Source organism: Podarcis erhardii (genome assembly GCF_964252035.2).
Source record: "Podarcis erhardii genome assembly, chromosome: 10".
Taxonomy (NCBI): Eukaryota; Metazoa; Chordata; class Lepidosauria; order Squamata; family Lacertidae; genus Podarcis; species Podarcis erhardii.
In genome coordinates this window covers 23,872,303-23,892,095 of record NC_138500.1, presented here as the reverse complement: position 1 = coordinate 23,892,095, position 19,793 = coordinate 23,872,303, and the positions used below count along the sequence as shown (strand labels likewise).

The window sequence follows — 19,793 nt, the reverse complement described above, 5'->3', positions numbered from 1 at the left end:
TGCAAATAGGGTCTGATTTGATAGAGTGATTTTATGCTTGTAAGATCACCCAACAAAGCTTTGCCTGAGGTCAATCTGGGGCCAGTTTGTGTGAAAAAAGTAGTTGCACTGTACTTGGGAGACCTCTATAATATCAAAGTTCTTCAGAGAGCAAGAGGGACAGAAGGCCTTTTGCCAACAGCCCCAGGAGAATGTCCTGAAGACAACTTACAAGAAGAGAGTTGGCAGTGCCAGGGCAGAAACGGAGCGAAAAGGATGGATCACTTAAAACGAACACAGGAGGGGGCTCCCTGCCTGTCATTCTCAATACATAAACACTCTTTTGATGCGGCTCCTTTCAAAGCGGGGAGAAAAAAGAGCCACGGAAGCAACAGTGTATGTTTATCTCAAAAATGCATCCCATAAAGAGATTGTTTACAGCAAACCACATTTTTGAAATAGCAAAGGAACAACAACCTAACTCGTTCTGTCAGTAAAACAAGGCTGTAAAATGCAAAAAGACACTTATTTGGAAACGAAAGAGGCAGGGGCAAACACAATCACCCTGTGTTGCAAACAACACCACCACCACAGCAACCCATTGTATTGTCTCCACGTCTTGTAAACCGCCCGGAAACCCAAGAGGCGGCCAGGCGCCATATAAATATTTCAAAGGAATAAATAAATGCTCCTGCTGCTGCTGCTGCCAGAACCGCAGCCCATGAGAACGACGTTGAAATTCTACGGTGTGCCTGGCGCTTTGCAAAATGCGCACAAGGGGGTCTCTGCCCCGGGCAGCTTGCCTTCCGACTGGAAACGCCACACCTGCCTTTGCATCTCTGCCAGGCATCCTGAACTTAAGGCGAGGCGAGAGCCCGCTTCTCCAACTTGCACTGTATTCTCTTTTCCTCTCTCTGCCTCCCGCTCCCCCCTCGCCACTCCTCCTCCTCCTGATTGAAATGTGTTGTTAAACAAGATCCCACATAATCTCAGCAGAGGGTGTTTTCCCCCCCCTCCCCCCCATGCCTCTCTCTCTCTCTCTCTCTCTCTCTCTCTCTCTCTCTCTCTCCCTCCTTCTGGGAAACTGCGATCCGTGCCATCGGCACTTGATTATTGTGCAAACTCCCTGTGCTGTTGCTCGCTCGCCTCTCCTCCCCCTTCCCTCCCTCCCTCCCTCCCTCTCTGTCTCCGGCTCTCTCAGTCTCCCTCTCCCTCTCCTCTCTAATGCAACTTTTGCAGAAACCCCCCCTTCCCCACACACGCCCCACCACCGGCAGGCGGACAGACATGTTGAGCTGAGAGCTTAGGGGGATCCCTCGAGTCCCCCCTCCCCACCCCCCTGAAAAAAAAATCCCCAAGTCCAGGGGGGGGAACCTCCAGCCGCCCCCTCCCCCTCCCCCTTGACCTGTTCACTGTGCATCGAGCCCCCCACCCACCCCATTTCTCCCTTCCCTTCCCCTTCCAACCCCCCCACACCCCCCACCTAACCCCACATCTTCTCTTTTCGGCTTGCTGCCGGTGCGGCGTTTCTGTTTTCCTGGTGGTTGTTTTTTATGGGGGGGCTCGGTGGGTCTTCCGCCCCCCTCGACGGATTGGAAGCGGCAGATATGCAGGAGGCTGCTGGCCGCTTCGGCTGCTCGGAGAGACACAGGCTCAAGATGGCAGATTTCTATTGAGTTTAAAGGGGGGTGGGGGCTGAAATCCTGCTTCATTTATCTTTCGTTGCCATGAATAACAGACATCCTTGCACCGATGGCCCCGATGTACGAAGGTAAGGGCAGACTTCTGGGGTCTTTTTATTCCTCTTCCAGCTTAGACATCTCTCTCTCAGACCCAGGCTCCTAGGTGGGGGGTGGGGGTTGTTGAAAGAAAAAAGAAAAAGGGGAAATCAAGCTAAAAGAAGGGGGGGAGAGAGAAAAAAAATGATGACCACCGATTTGGCACCAATAATTATTATATAGGAGTGCAATTGCCTGGAAAGAAGAGATGTCACATAGCTCCCCTTTGTGTGGTGCGCGTGAAGTATATACTGTATATATATCTCTATCTGTATGTACGCATATCACTATTAGGACCGAATTGCCTGGGGTTTTTAAAGCGCTGCTTGCTGTCCCTTCTCCCCGCCCCCTTTTGCGATGGTCTCTTCGGTATTTCTCTTCCTCCGATGGCCGAGGGGACTGCAAATGCAAAATGCCCCCTTTCCCCAGCCGGTCGTGCTTTGCAAAAAAAGTCTTATTTCAGTGCCGGCTTGGAACAATGCAACTGACAAGGCTTTGCCGTGGAGTCGCCGGTGGTGTGTAGAATTTATATATGTATATAGTATAATATAATATAATGCGTGCCCACCCTCAAACAGAAAGGTACTTTGATTTCCGAACTCTTCATCTTGAAGTCTTTTTATACATATATATATATAATAATACCCTAAAGGTGCCGCGGTGTGTATGGGTTTCTGTGTGTGCTTTTCTGCTGTTGTGCAAGGCTTTGCCAGGGACGCACCGTGCTTGCATAGTTTTTGCAAAAGCAGAACGAAACGGGAAAAGGATCCAGATAGGTATATTATCGAAATTACGTATCGGTGGATTTGCCCGTGTGTCGAGAGAGGCTTTTTTTAAAACAACAACAACCACCACAACCTATTTTCTTCCCCCAAAGACGGCTGGGTAGTTCTTTCAGTTTCAAGCTAAAACAAGCCGGGGTGAATGGGTGGGACTGAGGTTACCGAGAAGTGCATGAAGTTGGTTTGCCAGGCGCTTTCATTGGAATCGAAACAGAGGAAGGGTTGGTGGGTTTCTTTTTCCTGTTTGGGTTTTTATTCCCCCCCCCCACCAAAAGTGTAATAAATAAATCAGTCCGGCTTAATCTGAATCACCTTGAGCTTTTATAATTCAGCCCTTTCCCTTCGCCTTGGGGGTTGGTATTGATTAAAAAGCGTGACATACATGAAGGGGGGAGCAAAAGGGATCCAGTTTGCTTATATTATTATTACTATTATCTATATTCAATAATGGCCTCGCTCGATCCTGTTCATTAGCCAAGAGCTGGGCTTCGCTGCAAAGCCCCGGCGAGTCTCCCCCGTCTCTCTCTGTTTTGTGCGTGAAGCAGTACTTTTTATTTTTATTATTATTCGTACGCGGAAAGAGGGCGATAAAACTTACGGGAAACCAGCGTAAGTTGGGAGAGCCGGGTTTCCTCCGCACCCCTAACAGCCGGTTTCCTCGATGTTGCAAAGTTGCCGATCTTGAAGGCATCCGAGGTGGCAAAAAAAATAAAAGGGTGGGAGTCTGGAATAGTGCGACGTCTCCGTGCGTTTTGGGTTGCTGCTAATGAATTAATGTATTTATTGTTGCGTTCGCGGGATATATATATTTATGCGCACATGGATAGATTTCTGCGGAAAGCAAAAAAAACTGTATGATTGCACACACACACACACCCAAATTCCAGATGGCGAACCTTTCAGGTCAAAAGGTAACCACTGGGGGGAAAGAAAAAGAAAGCAGATAAAAATTAATAATAAAGTATTCAGCTCGCTTGTCTCCATAAAAGGGGAGGCTGGCGGGGGGGAGCTGCTGTTGCTGGAAAAGTCCGCCAGTCGAGAGTGGCATTTATATGATTAAAAACTGTATTGGGGGGCGGCGCGGGGGGGCATAGTCTGCAGCAACTAGAACAGCCTGGCGTGTTAAAAAAAAAGAGAAAGGTTTCTCTTTAAATACCTCCCTAAAGCGCCCTCTGCTGGACCATCGGGTGGCAGCGGTCTACTCTAGGAAAGAAAGTTGCACGTGAATGGAAAAGACTGCAAGGCTGTTTTGAATGGGCAGGGATGGGAGTCGGTTATTTTAGATCGGCGTTTTTAAAATTACTGCGTATTTCGCTTTCACTCCTCCCTTTCTCCCAACAGCTCAGAGTGACACACTTTAATCTCCCTCTCCCCATTTCCTCCCATTTTGCAAAGTAAGGTTAGGCTGCGATAGAAGAAGGAGAGAGAGAGAGAGAGAGAGAGAGAGAGAGAGAGAGAGAAAGTGGCCCAAGGTCACTTAGTGAGCTTCATGTCTGAGAGGGGATTTGAACCTGGGTCTCCCCTGTCCTAGTCTGACTCTCTTAACTTTTATGCCACACTGGCTTTTGGATACCCTTGGTGGTGGCTCTCGGTTTGAATTACAGCGCCTTCCCCTTTCTGTCAGCCTCATAGTCATTATTTTGAGAAAGCTATAGAGAAGGACATGATTTGGCTGAATTTAGGAGAGGGGCTTGTGTGTGTGTGTGTGTGTGTGTGTGTGTGTGTGAGAGAGAGAGAGAGAGAGAGAGAGAGAGAGAGAGAACCTTCTGACTCTCCCTACCCTTCTCACACCAAGAATTCCAGCATTATGCACTGGATGTGGCATGGCCGGCCCTACCATTGAACAGCATGAGGCAGCTGCCTTATATAGCAGATGCTGGTGAGCTGCATGTGGCGGCAAAATGATGAGGTGTTAGGGACCCCCTTCCCTGGGGCCCCTATATTACAGTATCGTAAGTTATCGTGAAGGGCACTGCCTCATCGCCCATGTGAAAGCAAGAGTCAGTGCCCAGTCCAGGTGGCTTCTGTAGGTGGAATTGAGGAGGACTTCATGTTATCCCTCTCCTTAGGTTGCAAAATGTCTTGGGTGGGTCCTGACTTTGACCCCAATCCAGAGAAAGTTGAGCCCAGATCACATGTGCCGTGACAGTGGGTTCTTGCATGTGTGAATTGGGCATCACCACAGACAGAATATTCCTTATCTCCTCCTCCAACAACAGCACAGTCACTTGACACCTCCTGCTGCCGCTCATTCAGGTCTGGTTCCTCGACGCACACAGATCACTTGCGTTTCCTACCCTGGACATGTGCATAGGTGATGCCAGGAAAAAGTGCTTGTGTTTTAGATGATGCAAGGAGATACAGAAGTGGTCTCTCCCGTGGTCCATTCTGACATGCAAAGCCATCACTTGATGATGTACATGTATGTGTGAATTGGGCCCAACAAGTGCAGAGAGAAAAACCCGGATGTCCATGTATATATGAACCAGCCCTTGGTCACTCTTGAGTCATGATGAAATTGAAGGGAAGGCAAGTTAATTAAGATTAGCCAAGCTTGTTTCATTGATTTCAATGAGTTTCATTCATGAGACACTGGAAGCCTTAGAACTCTAGTAGACAGCAGGTTCTCCAGGGCCTTGGGCAGAGGTCTTCCCATCACCTGCTAACTAATCCCATGGAAGCTGTCACTTTGCATACGCAAATCATGTGCTTACCACTGAGTCAAGGCCCCTGTACATATTTGTCACTGGATGTGGGCCCTTTTATCCAAGTACTGCTCTGCCATTTCCTTGCTGCTCTATTCTGGAACTGCTTGCGTTCCCTCCACAATGCTGATGGTGTGCTTGTGCTAGGACTGCTAAAAAGAGAGGCTGACAATTGATGCTGGATCAGTTCACTTCTACAGAAAGCACACAGAAACAAGTCCGCTGGGATGAATCAGCCAGGGCCATGTCCTCAGCAAAAGTGGGCTGCAATTTAAATTTAGGAGCGGAAAATCTCCAGAAATTAGGCATGTAAATTAAGGCTGCTTTCTGCACCATGAACAAGAGTTTAACCTTCAGTGTGATTCTTAAATGCTGCTCAGGAACATGCCTCTCATCTGAATATTCTTTTCAGGAAATCACATGACTAATGGGAAATACTAGACCCAGGCTTGCTCTTTGGTTTTTAGTCTTAATTTGTGAATATTCCACATGTTTACTTAACGTAGCAGCAAATGTGGGTGTGCTACCAAATATACACCTACAGCTAACCATGTTCTTGATGGTTTTCCTCTTTTAATACATTTGTTTCCAAAAAGTACATTTGGCACATTCACACATTACATTTTCTTGGTATATGCCTTTCAGTTTATACTTAAAAATGTTGTGTGTGAAGAGGCCCTTGGGAATCACAGTGTAAACCTGGGACAGGCAACCTCCGGATGTTGTTGAAATACAGTTCCCATCGTCCTTGACTAATACTGTTGCGGGCTGAGGCTGCTTGGAGTCAACAAAATCTAGAGGTTCCCTATCCCTGGCTTAGACTGTTATTGCCTTTAGAGCTTGCAGTAGTAAGTCTTCATCTGAACTACTCCAAATCATACGGATCATTGAGAACAAAACAAAACCTTCTGTTTGGGGCCACAATATAGACAGTCTTAACATTAGGAAAAGGGCTTGGAAGAGAAACCCTACAGGTAGATTGTACCCAACAGTGGTACCTCGGGTTAAGTACTTAATTCGTTCCAGAGGTCCGTTCTTAACCTGAAACTGTTCTTAACCTGAAGCACCACTTTAGCTAATGGGACCTCCCGCTGCCGCTGCACCGCCGGAGCCTGATTTCTGTTCTTATCCTGAAGCAAAGTTCTTAACCCGAGGTAATATATCTGGGTTAGCGAAGTCTGTACCTGAAGCGTATATAACCTGAGGTTATAAGAAGTACAAAACCCTCAGCACTGCAGTGCTTAGTTTCCCTGAGCATAGGAGCACATAGGAGTCTTTGGATACTTATGAAGCATTCCAATATTTTTAATGGTGATCACCTGCTGGTAAATGAACCATTTCTTCTCACTTTGCAGATTAGCTAAAAATGCATGTACTATGTGCTTTGGCCATTCTTACAGCAGCATTGTAAGGTAGGCTGGAATTATAATCCATATGTTTGAGATGTGAGGACTGAGACTGACAGATTGTGACCTAAGGGTGCCCAATGTGTTCATGGTTGAACTGAGCTTCGAATGGGGCATTTTCAGCTCACTCCTGTTAACCACTGTGCTTGAGGCTCTGCCAAACAACCCTCTTTGCTTAAGCCTGATCAGATACATCCATAGCCTACCAGTGAAGAAACATGCTTACTTGAAAAGGCAGGACTCCTAGGATGACACATGCCAGTTTCCCAGGTTGATATGATAACGTGTTCATGTTCCCATCGTTCCCTACACTGAGAACGAAGCAGTAGAAATATTGCCCAGATTCTACCTGTACACACACTAATACCTTTAGGAATCATAATGGCCCTGAAGGTTCAGGCCAAAGGGCCCCCAGCTCCTCATCCTGTTCTTACATTGTCCAACTGGATGCCTATGGCAAGCCTGCGAGCAGGACCTGAGTGCAAGTTGTGATTCCCAGGAACTGGCCTCAAACAGAGGAGGCAGAACATAGATGGCTAGTTGCCATTGATAGCTTTATCTAGCATGAATTTGTCTAAACCTCTTTTAAAGCCATGGAAGTTGTTGGCCATTACTACCTCTTGGGGGAGCATCTTTGTCCAGAGTGCTAAAATCAATGCAAAATATTAAGGATCTTAATCCGCCTTGCATTAAAGAGGCTGGTCAACTGGACTTCGATCGCAGTGAAGGATTTATTTCCACCATCTCCTCCTTCTCCCTGTATTGCAGATCATCACATTCTTTGGAAATGGAGCAGGAAGAGCTGTATTTTCTCATTACAGACGATGTTCTAATTACAGTGGGACTCATTGCTTCTCAGCTTACTTTCAATAACAAAAGTTTTTCAGTTCTAGCTCCTCCAAGAATCAGATGCTGCTAGGTTACTGATGTGTTGGATCAATGCTATTCTCAGCTTCTGTACATAGCAGAACTCCTAGGAGGCTGCTATGTCACTGCAGGATGCCAATGCTGTTAATTGGACGTGTTAATGACAATGCTATCAATAAAAGGTGGATGTAATCTGGGAGAAGCCACCTTTTCCCAGCAATCTTCCGTTTACACACGAAAGGGGCTGAGTCGCGGTTATTTTATGGGCCCATTATGCCAATCTTCTTTTTTTCTTCTTTTTTTAAAACAAAGTAATAATAATAAACAAATAAAAATAAAAAGTTGTCCCCTGCCCCTGAGATCATTACATTATAACTACCCAACCTCCCAAAATTTCAATACCTCTTCTGATGGTTTAACTCCTTTCCATTTTAACAGTACAAATTATACAAATACCTTCCGTATCTCCTCAAAATCATTTTTTTCTGAATAGTCCCCATCTTACCTTATTAGCACATGTTAACTTATCATTAATGGCTATATCCCACACCTCTTTATACCATTCTTCCATTTTATATTCACCTTGCCCCTTCTACATCCCAACTATCAATAAATTTGTGAGCAAGTCCTTCATAGCCTGAGAACCTTCCACCCCATCGTAAATTGATAACAATGCTACCTCTGGACTTTCAGTCAGCTTTAAGCCAGTGATTTCTGTTATCTCTTTAAACACCCTTTGCAAAAAATAAAAAAATAAAAAATGTACATATTTACATCCCCACCACATGTGAACATAAGTCCCAGTTTCCTGGCATCCCTTCCAACATTACACTGAATATTCCTTGTTTATTTGATTTAATCTTACTGGTGTTAAAGACCATCTCCATACTAATTTATAGTAATTTTCTTGTATCCTTATAGACAACATTTTCAAAGTGTGTTTCTCCCATATTTTCCCCCAGCTTTGTTTATTTGCCCTGTTGTCTTCTTTTCCCACACCTCTTTTAATTGATCTTGTTGATCCTTCATTTCTACTGTTTTATAAATTTCACTGGTTTCCCCTTTTATACCTATCTTTTCTTCTTTATCTCCCCTTTTAATAATCTACCCCCCAAATTTTGTATATTCTTTGCAGTTCTTGTTTCCCCTTAACCACTTCTTTGTCCATTGTTCCAGTTGTATAAAGTTAAACCAAGTTATTTTACTTACTTTTGGAGCTTTTCTAATTTGTTCTTTGCTTCTCATTTTCTCCATCCATTCATTTATTTTATGTATTTTCTTCTCTTTTGCTTCTTTTTAAATTTTCTTTTTTAAATTTACCGGGAAGTCTTCTATCATCACCACCGGAGTTAGTGAGGAATTTACTGGTATCAGTTTTCCTTTATATTTCGCCCATATCTCAATGATGTTTCTTAATAAGGGATTTTCAATATTCTACCACCATTGCCTGTTTGGTTTGATAAAAAATATATTCACTAACTTCTCCTTCATTTCCTGTGTATCACTCTCTAACTATTCTAACTCTTCTTCTGTTATCCCGTCTATGATATATCTTAACTGATTTGCTATATAATATAACTTTATGTTGGGGAGACCCAGTCCACCTGTTTTCTGGGGTTTATACCATCTTCTTTTATTAATTCTATATTTCTTATTCCCATTACAAATCATACCTTGCCAACCCTTTATCTTATGTCTCCGATATCTTAATTGGTAACATTCTAAATAAGAAAATTATTCTAGACAAAATTTTCATTTTAATTATCGCTACAGTGGTATCTTGGGTTACATATACTTCAGTTTCAAATGCTTCAGGTTACAGACTCCGCTAACCCAGAAATAGTACCTCGGGTTAAAAACTTTGCTTCAGGATGAGAACAAAAATTGTGTTGCGGCGGCATGGCGGCAGCAGGAGGCCCCATTAGCTAAAGTGGTGCTTCAGGTTAAGAACAGTTTCAGGTTAAGAACGGACCTCTAGAAAGAATTAAGTACTTAACCCGAGGTACCACTGTATTTTTCCAAACCATGAAAGCTTAATTTTCTTATACCCCTCCAGCTTTTCCTTAATTTCCCTCTTTAATTTGTTAAGGTTCTCTTGTTCTAAATTTTCTAAACTGACTGTGCGAGAAAGGCCTTGAAATCCCAGGTAATTGCTTCCCATCACCTCTGTCCTTTGGCTATGCTGGCTGATGCTGATGGGAACATCTGGAAAAGCAAGCAGGTTGAGGAATGCAGACTTGACTCTGTAGCTCTCCAAGGTCTTGGACAGAGCTCTCGCACAGCACCTAAACAGAGGAAACTAGTACAATATACTGAGTCACACAGTTGGTCCCTCCAGCTCAGTATTGTCCCATCTTTAGGAGCTGGTAGCAACTCCTCAGAGTCAGTGTTTGCCCAACCCAACCCTTGCTGGAGATTCCTGTGGTTGAACTTGCGTCTTTATCATGCAAAGGAAGTGCTCTACCGCTAAAGTCTCCTGTGCAAAGCGAGAAACTGCTGTTTAGGTGGCCAGCCAGTCTTGATAAAAGCTTAGCCTTGCAGCCTTCTGGGTGAGATGCAGTCACTTTGGTGCAATTGAACGCAATTTCATTTTTCTCCAGTTTTGGACAGGAATTGGCAACTGTCTATGGATATAGGTGGCTATACATTTGAACTGTGGAAATATGAATGAATGAGGGAAATGAGGCTATTTTAAGAGAGGAAGATCTATACTGCAGCTTTTGGAAACAAAGGAGGATTCCTAAGTTTGCTCCATAATTGAACTTTTCAGCTGCTAAGGAAGACTTGCTGCCAAAATGTGTTCAGCTGATGTGTGGCCTGATTTTATAATCGAATAATTTGGTATTATTAGATTATACAGTTATAATTTTATAGTTCAGATTTTTTTTCTTAGTTTATGCAAATTGTATGTTGCAGTTGCTACTGCGTTTGCAATAATGAAAGCTTAAATCAATTGTTTTTGTAATGGTATTTGTTATTGATCCCGGTGCTGAATTTCTTTGCGTACACACCTTGCAGTAGCCAACAGTTGCAGAGGGAAAATCAGGCTGGCTAAAGCTCAGAAAAAGTTCAGGTTTGCAAGAGAGGTTAAAATTAATTTTAAAAAATGTTTCTTCAGCTATGTCCAAAGTAAGAGGAAGAACAAGCAAGTGGTAGATCCTCTGTGTGGGAAAAACAGAGAAATACTATTGGGTGACAGAGGAAAAGCGAAACTACTCAACACCAGCTTTGCCTCTGTCTTCACCCAAAAGGAAAGTGATGCCCAACCTGGTGATAACAGAATAAATGATAACAGAACGAACAAACAAACAAACAAACAAACAAACAAACCCCATCAGCTTCAACAATGTGTGGGGATAATAATAATAATAATAATAATAATAAATTTTATTTATATCCCGCCCTCCCCAGCCGAAGCCGGGCTCAGGGCGGCTAACAATAATCAAATAATCAAATCAATAATAATCCTGCCTTTCATTAAAGGGCTGCTGTAAAAGCTGTAAGCTGTGTCCAACCATGTTGTATGGTTCATAGGTAAAGGTAAAGGGACCCCTGACCATTAGGTCCAGTTGTGGCCGACTCTGGGGTTGCAGTGCTCATCTCGCTTTATTGGCCGAGGGAGCCGGCGTACAGCTTTCGGCTCATGTGGCCAGCATGACTAAGCCGCTTCTGGTGAAGCAGCACACAGAAACGACGTTTACCTTCCCGCCGGAGCGGTACCTATTTATCTACTTGCACTTTGATGTGCTTTCGAACTGCTAGGTTGGCAGAAGTGTATGGTTGATAGGGCCATTGAAATCAATGGACCTGGTTAATCAGGTCTCTTCAGTGGTTATACTCAGAATAGGAGCAACATTGCATATGTATGTGAAGCCCTTTGCACATTTGAAATATGCTCTGTATATTTGTCTGTTTGTTAAATTTCTAATCTGCCTGCCTACCAAATGGTGTTCTGGTTGCCTGGAGCCCATATAAAGCAGCCATGAGCTGAATGTTTAGGTAAACAGGAGCTCTCTTTACAGAACAGGATGTTGTTACAGGGCTGCGTGGTGGATATGCAATGGATTCAGATAATCAGGCATTTCTGATAAATGCTCTTTTTTTCCAAAGAAGATAAACGGAAGGGTATAAAACAGATGCAGCAAAAAATAAACCGGAAAGGCAAACTGAAGCTAATGGTGCATGCTTTGGATTTTTAGCTGCCTTATTCTTAATCAAGAGCTGAAAATATATTGGCATGATGCAGCAAGTGTGGGGCAAAATCCAATAGGCTTATACTAGATGATCACAATGGCCCTTTCAAAATCAATAGGCCAGTTTTCAGTAAAACCATTTTGATTTACATCAAGTAGGACAAAGTGACCCTTTGCACATAACCTGAGAAGGGAGGGCCTCTTGCAATATGCTTCACTTACTAGCTCTGTACCTTGCGTTCATAGACAGAGGAAGTTTCCATTAGTATAGGAAAATGTTGCTACAAGGAACGGGAAGAGGGACTTGTTTTATGGAAGTGAGGAATTTTGTTCTCAAGAACAGGAAGGAAGCACTCTAGTTTTGCACATATAGGTTTTCTTGCTTTGTTTTTCCATATTTACATAGGTCCCCTGTGGCCATAATAACTTACAACGATTTGTTCTCTTCTGGGGTCTTCTGACACTGACACACACACACACACACCAAAAAAACACACAAAAAAAACTGGGAAGGAAGGTAAGGGCCTGTTTCAGCAATCTAAATGATGGTTTCACTGAACCAGGGTTAGGGCAACAAACCAGGATTAGTACTAACCCTGGGTAAGTGGTATGTTTGCATCAACCTAATAGCTTCCAAAATGTATTTTAAGTCAAGATTGCTTGTCAGTCACAATGCATTATGCTTCCCTGTTTTCTTTCTCACACACCCATATTGGGATGAGAAACACTTTCATTGCTACAGTATGCAGGTGTGTTCAGCAGAAGTTGCAGCTTTTGCACTTACTTTGGGATTCTGGCACATAAAACTTGTTCCACTAACATTACTGTGAGTCTGGAGGTATTCCAGACAGGTAAACTCTTTTGAATCCAGACGGAAGTTTGGTGAAGAAAATCTATGAATATGACTTTATGGCTACCTAAGAGCAAAGAAGGGACACAGGTGGCGCTGTGGGTTAAAGCCTCAGCACCTAGGACTTGCCGATTGAAAGGTCGGCGGTTCGAATCCCTGCGGTGGGGTGCGCTCCCGCTGCTCGGTCCCAGCGCCTGCCAACCTAGCAGTTCGAAAGCACCTCCGGGTGCAAGTAGATAAATAGGGACCGCTTACCAGCGGGAAGCTAAACGGCGTTTCCGTGTGCAGCTCTGGCTCGCCAGATGCAGCTTTGTCACGCTGGCCACGTGACCCGGAAGTGTCTCCGGACAGCGCTGGCCCCTGGCCTCTTAAGTGAGATGGGCGCACAACCCCAGAGTCTGTCAAGACTGGCCCGTACGGGCAGGGGTACCTTTACCTTTTAAGAGCAAAGAGTTGTGTTCTGCTTAAGTCTCATTCATTGTATAAAGAGGTTTCAGAAGGACTTGAGTTGCCTTACAAGTTTCTGGTTGCCTTTTGTCTTGGGGTGAGTTTCAGCTGTTCTTTGGTAATCTATTCAACCAACCACAGCTTGGATTCAGCAGCCTTCCGGGCTCTGTGGGTGTGTCAGGGGATGTCTGTGTGCTTTAATCTTTGTATTAGAGACAGATTATTATATTACGTTTTAGTTTTGGCATCTCTCTCTCTGTGTCTCTCCTTTGCTTACTGCTTCTCCTTGACAACTTTTATTGCGATTTGCAGCATATTTTTAGCAACAGTAGTCAGTAGGCTTGTATGTGGGCGGCTTGTGGAATTAATACCTGTAATTTCTGTAAATTGTGCAAAGTGCCTGACATTGGCGAGATGAGAGATAGGAATGCCCCACTTCCAATACATGGTTTGACTACTGAGTATTGTAGGGTTATGTGAGGCACAGTCTCTGAACCTGCCAAGGCCCAGGTTGGAAGTATGGGCTCCCTAGTCAAATATTTACATAAGGTCAAAATGAAGGTCACTTTCAGGAAAGATAGCCAGTGTGTAAGAAGCCAGACTTAGAGCTGGAAAAGTAGATGCAAGTTCCTACCTTTGGCTGTACACTAACATGAGGTCCTAGTTAAATCACTGTCTGCATTCAGATGTATTTTGGACATAATAAACCAAGACAAAAAAGAACCTTTTAGGCACGCACACAACCCCTTTACACAAACCAGCAAGCAAACCAATAAGTCTTCCACTTATTATAGTTTCCCATATTTTTTCTGAACTGGGAAACTATGGTTAATGACTTTGAAACAAACCAGGATATGAAGCCAACTTAAAACCATGGCTTAAAATCCTGGCTTCATCTGAAGCCATAGTTACCTGGTTTGGACAAAATGGATAACTATAGTTTATGAAAGGCTCCCCAGTTTATTCACTTGCACAGGCATACAAACAGGGAAACAAAGGGACTCCGTGTGTGGCCAGCAGGCTATTAAGCCAAGATAGGATCATCCAAAATGTGGACACTATCAGTTGAAGATGTCCACTTAACAAAGTAAAGCAAGGTCAACATTAATAGAGGCTAGAAAAGATGAAGACCAGACCCAGCAAAGAGGAGCATCATAGTAAGAGACCAGGTTTACAGCTAGCCATTATATTGTACAGATGCAAACTTATTCCTGCTTCTGCCTTTATTCCTGCCTTACCTAGTCATGGGGTGTGGGACAGAGAGCCAGCTGAATACTAGAATGTGCAATAGCAAAGAGATTTAACTGATTTTTAACTAGATTTGCAGTGTCAGAGTTTAAATAAGCACTGTACCAAAAACTCGGGTGGTGCTGCTGCTGCTGCTGCTGCTGTTGCATTGACCTTCTGGCTTGCCACATTCATAAACCTCAGATAGAGAAAACATGAGGAAATGTTTCTGTTGTCTGCCGGGAAGTCCCTGCATTGCAAAACATGATAGACGACAAATAGGAAGGCACTTTCGGCTCCAAAGGAAGGGCTGTAGCTCAGGGGTAGAGCATCTGCTTTGCACGCACAACGCCCCAAGTCCAATCCCCAGAATGTGCAGATAGGGCTGTGAGAGATCTCCACCCATAGAGACACTACTGAGCTAGATGGACCAATGGTCTAATTCAGTATAAGTCAGTTTCCCGTGTTCCTAGAAATAGAATAATAGAAGAAGAGTTTGGATTTGATATCCCGCTTTGTCACTACCCAAAGGAGTCTCAAAGTGGCTAACAATCTCCTTTTCCCTTCCTGCCCCACAACACTCTGTGAGGTGAGTGGGGCTGAGAGACTTCAAAGAAGTGTGACTAGCCCAAGGTCACCCAGCAGCTGCATGTGGAGGAGCGGAGACGCGAACCCGGTTCCCCAGATTACGAGTCTATTGCTCTTAACCACTACACTACACTGGCTCTCAGTTCACTCAACTCTAACACCAAAACATGTAATGTAGTTGCTACCCAGACAACAGGTGAATCCCTTCTAGGTATTACTCATGAAATTTACATACAGAAGATTATCATTTAAAAGATTTAGAACTATAATTAGGAGCCTGATGCTGTAATTTAGTGAGAGGAAAGAACACACGGAAAGGTTAAGAAACTGAACACATTTAAAGAACAGTTAATGAGGAAAGGAGACAGAATGGAGAGACGAAGCTCTTTCTGACTCTGCACTGTAAAACTCAACAAAGCTGTCCATACTTACCTGAGCTCCACCAAACACAGTGTGACTTATTCTGAGTAAACAGGCAGGCAGTCACTCTGCGTAACAGTAAAGGCCTTAGTACAATACACATTTACAGTATTTGGGAATAATCCCCATTTAACTCACAGGGAATTACTTTTGAGTAAACAAGCATAGGGCAGGCTTCAGAATATAGGGAAGATGTTTCCTTGAACTTAATCTGTACTACGAAACCTTTGTCCTATGAATTGCTCCATACGTTATGTCTCCATATTAAGACATGCCAACTGGGAATCAATTCTTATTAGCCCTATGGGAGAGATACTCTGAAAAGAGTAATTGGCTGTGGAAATTTCCCGCAGCCAGTTTTCTGAAGTTTATGGTTCCTACTTTGAGTGTCAGCCTGTCTAGTCTGTCTTTCTCTTAGTCACATAAGTAAGTATCTGACGCAAAGGCATGTATTTCTTTCTATTTTAAAAGAAGTTTGCATCCAGTTTCACCCTGTCTCTTCTCACACAACAACTTGCAACTCCTCTCAACCACCGGTTAAAATGAAATCAGGTAGAAGCACCGATAATTAAATTGTGGTACAGTATTTGGAAATCTGGTATGGGAAGCTCTCCTAGCAGGTGAAAAGGCAGCTAAAGGATAGATTTTTTAGAATAGTGGTATCTATTTATAATATACTTACCGTAAGTGCACCTCTATGCATGCCTCCTCAGAAGTAAGCCCCATTTAGTTAAATGGGGATGATTTGTGTGTAAGATTGCAGTCAGCTTAAACATACATTAAAGAATATAACAACCTCTTCCCACCCTCCTGAAAAATATAGAAAAATATATTTTACTAAAGGCTAAGATGAGCACAAGGAGGAATATTTGTGTGGTGCTTCAATTGTTTTGCACCAGAGCGGCTTCTTTTTTTTGCTATATATGATTTGTTTATGTGCTGTGTTTTATTGCTGGTTATGAATTTTTGGTTGCAATTGTAACCCACTTTGGGACCATCTTGTATGATGGATAGAAATATTTTAAATAAAACCAAAAAATGAATTCCTATTGTGGATTTCATTGCATCCATACAAGCTTCCATGCTGGCAAGACTAGTTTGAGACTGAGGGCTTAGCCAAACTTCCCTTTTTCTCGCTCTTTCCAGGCACAGCCCGCAATATAAAGCTCTGTGTATGAATGCCCGTATTTTATTTTATTTTCTGCTTTTGAGCTTTTCCTGCGAAAACCTGCTCTTTAAATCTCAATCAGAGCAAACGTCCATCAGTGGAAAACCCAAAATTTTATTTGCTTCATTCAGCTTTAAAGAGTGTATTTTTGCAGAGGCAAAGCTCAGGGCAAAATAATAACAACAACCACACTCAGACATGGAGCGTTAAAATGCAGACCCCTTCCTGGAAAGAGCAAGGTGAAAGGTAAGTGTGGATAAGTCCTATATGGATTTTTCTCCCGTTACATGAGGTCCGAAAACACACCTGTCAGCAGAGCCATGAATCACATAGGGAAGGAAGGAAGCAAAGTTTTCATGATTCTGAATCCGCTCCAGTAGTGTTACTTTGCTGCAGAAGCTCCCAAACCTCTCATTGGCAGAAACAGATACTGTACCGGGTCTGAATTTTCCATATGTGCTTTGTCTCTCCTAAGTGCTGGTGGGTGAAAAGAGTTCCCATACAAATGTGACACAGTACTTAGTCATGGAACAGAAAGGTGCACAAAGCATTTGTGCACACGGGAGTAATAAGGCTAAGGAAATAACTGGTTTCTGGGAAATTGCAAAGCACTTCTGACCGAGGCGAATGTTTGAAACACAATTAAAGTTCATGGCACAAAAGTGCTTTTCTGTACAGAGTTCTACTCTTGGTTATGCAAAGCCTTTGCTTTGTTTCCCTCTTTAACACTTGGGGTTTCTGAAAGTACTATGCTCTGACAGCTGTTTGTAGGTATAGTCCCCCACCTCCCCAATTTACCTTTCCTATCTGTTCAAGGCATCCGTAATCCTCGCTGCCTGACATCACAGTTGTTTCCGTAGCAACAGATTATGATACTGGAACAAAGGATATGTCAAATGGGAGGAGGGAATAGGTTACAGTATTTGTGTATGACAGTGCATGATAATAACCCTGTATCATAATTTATTCCTGGGCCAGTCAGACAGATTCCCTTTCTATTTCACTTTTCTGTTAGAAAAGAAGAAGCAACAAGACCATACATTTACTGTTGATATCTTCTCTTGCTATATGTAATTTAACTCAATTGCAACTCCAAAGGTATTATGTACTACTTCTCTGGATAGTTAGTAATTCACAGGAACCTCAAATTAAGTCTCAGGACTTTGTTATTCACGAAATAACCCAGGAGCTGCACTAACATTTACTTAATTTATTGCCAGAACTACAACTGGACAAACTGCTGTCTGAGGTATAAACTTGCCTGGCAGTTGTTTGACTTTGGGGTTGTTTCACATGGTCTTTTTTTTTTTAACCTACACAGAAAACATTTCAGATTTACACTTGAAAATATAAAGTGTGGATTCAGTGAACATAAGGACAGGAAGATGGGGAGCTGTGATTGGCTGCAGCTCCTTATAGAACATACAGTACATGTTCTGTGGCAAATCTGGATTTACCTTTGCAAAAGGTGCAAAATTCATTGCTAGTAGGTACAGCGTTTCTGTGCGCTGCTCTGGTTTTCCAGAAGCGGCTTAGTCATGCTGGCCACATGACCCGGAAGCTATACGCAGGCTCCCTTGGCCAATAAAGCGAGATGAGTGCTGCAACCCCAGAGTCGGCCACGACTGGACCTAATGGTCAGGGGTCCCTTTACCTTTACCTTTAGCAGGTACAGCAGTGATACGATGCTGTTTCCTTTAGGAATAGTTCAGGGAATGAGTCACAGGGCCTTCTGATAGGAGTCAATACTAAAAAACAAATTAGGAAAGCCTTTATCAGGTCAGCTGAGCCCCTGATAATATTAATCTGATTGGGCTAGTAAAATAAGACAGTCACTAACCTTATGGTTAGTGTGCTTCCATGCGCTGCTCTGGTTTTGCCAGAAACGGCTTAGTCATGCTGGCCACATGACCCAGAGAAACTGTCTGCGGACAAACGTTGGCTCCCTCGGCCAGTAAAGCAAGATGAGCGCCGCAACCCCAGAGTCATTCGCGACTGGACTTACCTGTCAGAGGTCCTTTACCTTTTTAACCTTACTTAAGCATTGGGGTGGAAGGATAGCAAAGAAAAACTGCAGTAGATTAATTTCTCTTGTTGGCAGTACAAACATTGTGGAATAGAAACGATTTTACTGAAGAGGGAGGGTGAAAACATGCACATAGAACTTGCTCTGTGTGTCAGTCACAGTTGGAAGAAAGGCAGGTAAGGGCTGCAGCTTAGTGGTTGAGGATGTGTTTTGCATGAAAAACGGGCTCTAGTTTCAACCCTTGCCATCTACAGGTATGGCTGGGAAAGACCTTTGTCTGAAATACTGGAGTGTCATGACACCAGAGTGCAGCAGTGACTTGAGTTGGGGTCTATAGCGTTGCCAGCTAAGGAACCAAACCAGGTTCCTGACTCTGAGCCTAATGCTGGTGAAAAGGAGACAATTGAGCCCAAGGCTGGCAGTACCACCTGGCCCAGATATCACAGCACAAGGGTCTATAGGACTCGACCCAGAACCTTCATGCTACCCTAATGCTAGCTGGTTGCCATAAATTGTTTCTTTGGCACACTTAACTTTCTTTGCATTGTGCCCATTTAGTTTTTCCAAGTGCAGGTGTGAACTGGCCTAGTGTTGAGTGACTCCTTAGAAGTCCTAAGCAGTTAGGGATTTCTCAATGTATAGAAGCAAAGGAGGAGCAAGAAGTAATTGTCTGTTTTAGCCAGCCAACATTTGGAAGCAGTTTTGAACAGGTTTACTTACTACCTTGCTTTTAGAGACATTGGTGATAATGCGAGTTTTCCCTCCCATTTGCGTAGTGATGGAGGGGAGGGTACAATTATAGTAGAGACCGTCGCGGAGATGAAAGTTTAAGCTTCTCCGTAGCCTTTTGTCACAGCATTTATATTGGTGGGTTCCTCCGCCACAGCCTTTTCCATTTTTATAAAGTGCGCCTTAAATGTAAAATATGTTTAGTGTCATGTTTAGTTTGGCAAAAGAGGGAGGGAGTTGACTATGAATAAATGGAAGTACAGTGGTACCTCGGGTTACAGACTCCGCTAACCCAGAAGTAGTACCTTGGGTTAAGAACTATACCTCAGGATGAGAACAGAAATTGCACGGTTAAGAACAGTTTCAGGTTAAGAACGGACCTCCGGAACAAATTAAGTTCTTAACCAGAGGTACCACTGTATGCAGTGCAAGGGCCTGTGAAAGTCATGTCTGTGGAATGGTTTTTTCACTGAAGTGTGTTTCTCCCCAGCTCTGTATTCTTCCAGACACCAGGTAAAAACTCACCTTTTTGCCAGGTTTTTAGTGGCTGATGGCTTAAGTCGTTTTATGGGGTTGTTAATTATGCTATTTATGATAAAAAAATTTTTTTTGTTTATTATGTATTGCC

The 19,793-nt window shown here is 43.4% G+C and overlaps 1 protein-coding gene and 1 long non-coding RNA gene across 5 annotated transcripts in view; one reads left to right on the top strand and one right to left on the bottom strand.

The window, feature by feature from the left end:
- The first annotated feature begins 1,161 nt into the window (after nucleotides 1-1,161).
- Nucleotides 1,162-19,793, top strand: part of HIPK2 (homeodomain interacting protein kinase 2) — a 174,761-nt gene continuing 156,129 nt past the window's right edge. Inside the window, exon 1 of one of the 4 annotated variants that reach the window (XM_081878794.1) lies at nucleotides 1,162-1,750. In XM_081878794.1, the coding sequence (XP_081734920.1) occupies nucleotides 1,732-1,750 (19 nt within the window). In that variant the 5' untranslated portion in view covers nucleotides 1,162-1,731. Of the gene's footprint in view, nucleotides 1,751-2,146; nucleotides 2,273-19,793 lie in introns of those variants that run through there. The other 3 variants (XM_081878795.1, XM_081878796.1, XM_081878793.1) reach the window with 3 other exon arrangements.
- Nucleotides 1,706-17,261, bottom strand: LOC309351398. Its single transcript, XR_014160825.1, has 3 exons — nucleotides 17,209-17,261; nucleotides 5,254-5,409; nucleotides 1,706-1,820 (listed from the first exon to the last, which is right to left on the bottom strand). It is a non-coding gene; the product is annotated as an uncharacterized lncRNA (long non-coding RNA).